Genomic DNA, 6,000 nt, shown 5'->3' on the forward strand with positions numbered 1-6,000 from the left:
GCAGTCTGCACTCAAAGCACAAAGGTTATCTCTGTTATTTCATCAGCTCTGCTCACTGTAGAGCTTTTTCTTCTCATCAAGACCTTTCTAACCTCAGGACTGTTGCGTCTTCTGTCCACCGGTACTGTCCCTTTAGTGTAACCTTTTCAAACAACATGATAGAGTGTCTGAAAGGAGCTGGAGAAGATGCCCACTTAGGGGCAGCTCTGATACCACGTTGCATCCTCACCACAATGCAGCTCAGGCCATCAGCAGTGAACACCAGTGAGGTGTCATTACTAATAGTTTTGATGAGCCGGTCTGGATTCTGACAGGATGCTCCTATAAGTTACAATCCCAGGTCTGTGGTTCCCCCCTTTTTGGGATCTGTTCCCTTTGGTCCTCTCAACAGGAGCCTTCCCTTCCCTTCCCTTCCTCCAAGGACTGTTCTCTTCCCTGTTCTTCCTCTTCTGCAGGCCTCTTTGAGCAGCGAGTGGAACAATATTTAGAGGAACTCCCAGACACTGAGCAGAGTGGAATGAACAAGTTTCTCCGTGGTTTGGGTAAGCAGCCTTGTCACTGATGAGACAAGTTCAGCAAGGAGGGGGTGGGGTGGTTGGCGGATCTGTACCCCAAACTACTCTAAATAAACCAGCGACAATGGGAATTTATATTAGGGCTGTAGGCAGAACAGGAAATCTGACAGATATTCACTTCAATCGGGTCTTTTGGGGTGCACTTCTTCCTGAGTGAACATGAGAGTCGTTAGAACCAGTGAGTGTTCCTCATGGCTATAAGGGGAGGTCTACTAAGAAGTAGCAGAGTGTCCTTCTCTGAAAAAGCTCCCCTCCCTTCAAAGAGCTCAGCCAGCTGAACCATAGAATCAAAGCTTGTCTCACTTTAAAGGAAAATTGAGACCAAAGAAGTTAAATGGCTTGCCCAAGGCTGTTCATGATTAATACCAGAGCCTAATTAGAGCTCTAGAGTGTTTTCACTATCAGGGTCTAGCTGCAATCCAGTCTCTCGAATCCTTCTCTCTCACTGAGAGTTAGGCCTATTGGAAGCGGTGATACTGAAACATTCTCACTCTCACCCTCTCTGGCCCACAGGCAACAAAATGAAGTTCCTCCACAAGAAGAATTAAGCCCTTTCCCCAGACAGAGTCCAGTGCCTTGCAGAGCCTGGGGAGGGGACCCAGCCTTGGACCCTTTGGGCTGCTGTGGCCGCTCTGCCTCCACAGACCCCACCCTCCAAGCCAGCCCACCTCTGCCTTCACGACATCCCAGGATACTGTTTGTAAATAATCTGCTGTAAGCTTTCTTATGTTTTTGTAACAAGCAAAGAGAATCTGGTAAATATTTGTATATTCCCAAGGGGCTGGGTGCTTTCCTGCCCTGCCTGAGCATGGATGAAGTTTTGCTGGGTGCTGGTGACTGGCCAATTATGTGCAGCTGACTGTCTCAGCCGAACCACTGATCTTCCCCTGGAGGCTCCTGGCCTGCCTGCCTGCCTGCCTGCGGCCCCTGCTGCCAGTCTCGGGCCCTGGAGAGCACATGCTGTCTTGTCATGTATGAGACTTTTTAAAAAAAATCTTAGAGTTTCTATTTTTTTCTAGTAGTCCCCCTCCCCTAAGCGTCTGTTTTGAAAGGCAAAGGCCAATCAGTCCCCATTTGCAGCATGGTACCAGGCTCTCGGGCCTGGCCTTCTCTTCTTTCTCCCACCTTTGTGATGGTCAGTGAGGCATGGGAAGCCCACCCTCCAGCTCTGCTAGTGTCCTCCAGGCCCAGCTCCCAGTCAGTGGTGGCCATGATGCGGTACAGGGCATCCCTCCTTCCTACCATCTACGGGTGTTCTCAATAAACAGTGTATAGTTGTTTGGGCCCAGAGCCCCATTGTTTCTTGGCTTCATTATCTAGAGTTCTCTCTCCAGGGGAATGGGCTGAGGCAGGATGAAACACCTCCATGCAGGGAACTGAGTACTCGATTAAGAGTTTAGCTTTCGTGTGGGTCACTGACCTCCCCTGAAATTGAGTTCTCTGGCCTGAGCTGTGCGGCTGGTCTTGTGTGTGCATGGTCACTCACTTGTGTCCGACTCTTTGCGGCCTCATGGACTGTGGTCCTCCAGGCTCCTCTGTTCATGGCATTTTCCAGGCAAGAATACTAGAGCGGGTTGCCATTTCCTCCTCCAGGGGATCTTCCTGACCCAGGGATCAAGCTCCTCTCTTGCGTCTCCTGCACTGGTAGACCACTGGTGACTTCACCACTAGCGCCACCTGGGAAGCCCCGTATGACTGGTCTTCAGTTCAGTTCAGTCACTCAGTCGTGTTCGACTCTTTGAAGCCCCGTGGACTGCAGCACGCCAGGCTTCCCCATCCTTCACCAACTCCCGGAGCTTCCTCAAACTCATGTCCATTGAGTGGTGATGACTGGTCTTAGAAGATGCCTAATTACTGTTCTAGCTTAGCTTCCCTCTCCAATAGCCAAGTGTTCAGATTCTGTGTGTTTCCACTGATGGAAAGAATGCCTATTGCCTCTTGGCTTCCCTATTAGGTTAATCTTACAATTTTCCTATTCAGTATGAAGCCCTTATGACATCACTGGGTACCCTAACATCGGTAGAGTCAAGCCCAGCTAAAGACAACCCAGGGCTTGCTTATAGCTTGGGCCCATTGTTTATGGCTCTTCAATGTCACGCTGTGAAGTTTTTTTCCATTGGAACCCTTAGAGGTGTGCACGCAGAAAACTTTGCTACATTCTTTGGAAAAGCAAGGAGGGAAGTAAGGTGGGGAATATGGGTGGCTTAGGGTTTCTATCCATCCAAGGCCTTCACAGAGACAAGACCTTGAAAATTTCCAGGATGGGGCAATAAGCTGGAACTTTCTTCCTTGGTATTGGCTTCGGGTCTGGCAGGATTTGAATCATAGTTTTCCTGTCCTTCTACTCTATCCTACTTGTTAAAACAGGAGACCATATCTTCTGCAGTCCCCTTTCCTCCTCCTCCCCATCTCCAGTGACTCCTGCACAGGTCCCAGTCTGTGTGTGGTTGGGCGTTGCTGTCTGCCTTATAAAGCGGAGGTTTTATCTTTTAGGAAGTCTCTGAAAAAGCCTCTTACATAGTTGGCTTTGGCATCTTCCAAGAATAGGAGGGCACACTAACTAGGCCTCATGAGGCCGGTTTTACAGGTGAGGTAAAAAGAAAAGATAGCAGCTATAACCAGAAAGTCCAGAGTAGGGTGTTGTTACCTCCAGAACTTGTCACTTTAACTTGGTTTCATGAATCACAGAAGTGGAGTCCTTAATAAAATAATAGTTTCCAAAGGTCCTATTTCTTCCCCCTTTCCTCTCCCTCTCTTTTTTAATATGTCTCCAAAGAATCCCCAGATATGCGATTAGATCACAAGATTCAGTTCAGTTCAGTCGCTCAGTCGCGTCCGACTCTTTGCGACCCCATGAATTGCAGCACGCCAGGCCTCCCTGTCCATCACCAACTCCCGAAGTTCACTCAAACTCACGTCCATCAAGTTGGTGATGTCATCCAGCCACCTCATCCTCTGTCATCCCCTTCTCCTCCTGCCCCCAATCCCTCCCAGCATCAGAGTCTTTTCCAATGACTCAACTCTTCGCACGAGGTGGCCAAAGTACTGGAGTTTCAGCTTTGGCATCAGTCCTTCCAAAGAACACCCAGGACTGACCCCCTTTAGAATGGACTGGTTGGATCTCCTTGCAGTCCAAGGGACTCTCAAGAGTCTTCTCCAACACCACAGTTCAAAAGCATCAATTCTTCGGTGCTCAGCTTTCTTCACAGTCCAACTCTCACATCCATACATGACCACTGGAAAAGCCATAGCCTTGACTAGACGGACCTTTGTTGGCAAAGTAATGTCTCTGCTTTTGAATATGCCATCTAGGTTGGTCATAACTTTCCTTCCAAGGAGTAAGCGTCTTTTCATTTCATGGCTGCAGTCACCATCTGCAGTGATTTTGGAGCCCAGAAAAATAAAGTCTGACACTGTTTCCACTGTTTGCCCAAAGATACATAGGTATAAATGACTATTTCTTAAAACCTGTATCTTTTATGTAGCTTTAAAATACAGTGTTATTTTAACCTTAGGGGTCCCCCCCTGCCACCTCCTCCTGTGGCCACAGCTCTCATCCCAATCTGGAAAACTGATACTGGCACACAATGGCTTGGAATGGGTTGCAAGGGCCTATACAGTGACTGCAACCGGCAAGGCACAGAGGTCTCATCTGAAAGGTAGAGGAAGGTGTGTCTGGGGGTCCTGGTCTGGGGGTGACAAAAAGTGTTTTGGGTTTCTTCCCAAATTCTGTTTTCACATGATCTCTGGACCTCTAAACTGATGGTTCTCAATCCTAACAGATCAATACTCCTTTTCTATAGCAAATACTGTAACTCCCCCCATTACTATCCTGAAATGAATCCATAGATAATATAACCTACCTAAACATATTAACTGTGATATAGTCTTAACTGTAACATAAAAGGGGAGAAATAAAAGGAAAATTATTTTGTCATAAAATAACATGTATTTACATATGCAAATGCTTGGGGACAACCATATTAGAAGGTATAATGAAGTCAGATACTTACACCTGTACATAGAATTGCTGTGAAAGCAACAGCTACCCATGCAAAAAGTGTTGAATTAGCAACTCAGATACTAGTAAGTAGGTGTTAACTACTGGTAAGAGTTTGCTGAAATGAACAGTTTTGGGCATTATTCTAAACCGAACACACTATGAGTGTCCTGGATTTAAACAATAGTTGGAATCCCAAAAAACTGCTAAGCATATGAAAACTACAAAAAACAAAAACAAACATCTTTTTGATTGTGTGAAATGAAATTAGGTGGGTTCTAAACTAGATTTTGTGTTTTGAATCAACCTATACATTGAATACCAAGGGAACATTTCATGCAAAGATGGGCTTGATAAAGGACAGAAATGGCATGGACCTAACAGAAGCAGAAGATACTAAGAAGAGGTGGCAAGAATACATAGAAGAACAGTACAAAAAAGATCTTCATGACCAAGATAATCATGATGGTGTGATCACTCACCTAGAGCCAGACATCCTGGAATGTGAAGTCAAGTGGGCCTTAGGAAGCATCACTACAAACAAAGCTAGTGGGGGTGATGGAATTCCAGTTGAGCTATTTCAAATCCTGGAAGATGATGCTGTGAAAGTGCTGCACTCAACATGCCAGCAAATTTGGAAAACTCAGCAGTGGCCACAGGACTGGAAAAGGTCAGTTTTCATTCCAATCCCAAAGAAAGGCAATGCCAAAGAATGCTCAAACTACCGCACAATTGCACTCATCTCACATGCTAGTAAAGTAATGCTCAAAATTCTCCAAGCCAGGCTTCAGCAATATGTGAACTGTGAACTTCCAGATGTTCAAGCTGGTTTTGGAAAAGGCAGAGGAATCAGAGATCAAATTGCCAACATCTGCTGGATCATTGAAAAAGCAAGAGAGTTCCAGAAAAACATCTATTTCTGCTTTATTGACTACGCCAAACCCTTGACTGTGTGGATCACAATAAACTGTGGGAAATTCTGAAAGAGATGGGAATACCAGACTACCTGACCTGCCTCTTGAGAAACCTATATGCAGGTCAGGAAGCAACAGTTAGAACTGGACATGGAACAACAGACTGATTCCAAATAGGAAAAGGAGGACGTCAAGGCTGTATATTGTCACCCTGCTTATTTAACTTATATGCAGAGTACATCATGAGAAACGCTGGGCTGGAAGAAGCACAAGCTGGAATCAAGATTGCCAGGAGCAGTATCAATAACCTCAGATATGCAGATGACACCACCCTTATGGCAGAAAGTGAAGAGGAAATAAAAAGCCTCTTGATGAAAGTGAAAGAGCTGGCTTAAAGCTCAACATTCAGAAAATGAAGATCATGGCATCTGGTCCCATCACTTCATGGCAAATAGATGGGGAAACAGTGGAAACAGTGTTAGACTTTATTTTGGGGGGGCTCCAAAATCAC

The 6,000-nt window shown here is 46.0% G+C and overlaps 1 protein-coding gene across 10 annotated transcripts in view; it reads left to right on the forward strand.

The window, feature by feature from the left end:
• DENND2B (DENN domain containing 2B) overlaps window positions 1-1,865 on the forward strand; it is a 171,434-nt gene extending 169,569 nt beyond the window's left edge. For all 10 annotated transcript variants that reach the window (XM_086340166.1, XM_086340165.1, XM_086340167.1 and 7 more), the window contains 2 exons: window positions 456-542; window positions 1,089-1,865. In XM_086340166.1, coding sequence (XP_086196292.1) covers window positions 456-542; window positions 1,089-1,123 — 122 coding nt within the window. In that variant the 3' untranslated portion in view covers window positions 1,124-1,865. The remainder of the gene's footprint in view (window positions 1-455; window positions 543-1,088) is intronic.
• The last annotated feature ends 4,135 nt before the right edge of the window (window positions 1,866-6,000 follow it).

Source organism: Bos grunniens, chromosome 15 (assembly GCF_055505025.1).
Source record: "Bos grunniens cultivar Pamir isolate PY7600 chromosome 15, Bosgru_T2T1.0, whole genome shotgun sequence".
NCBI lineage: Eukaryota > Metazoa > Chordata > Mammalia > Artiodactyla > Bovidae > Bos > Bos grunniens.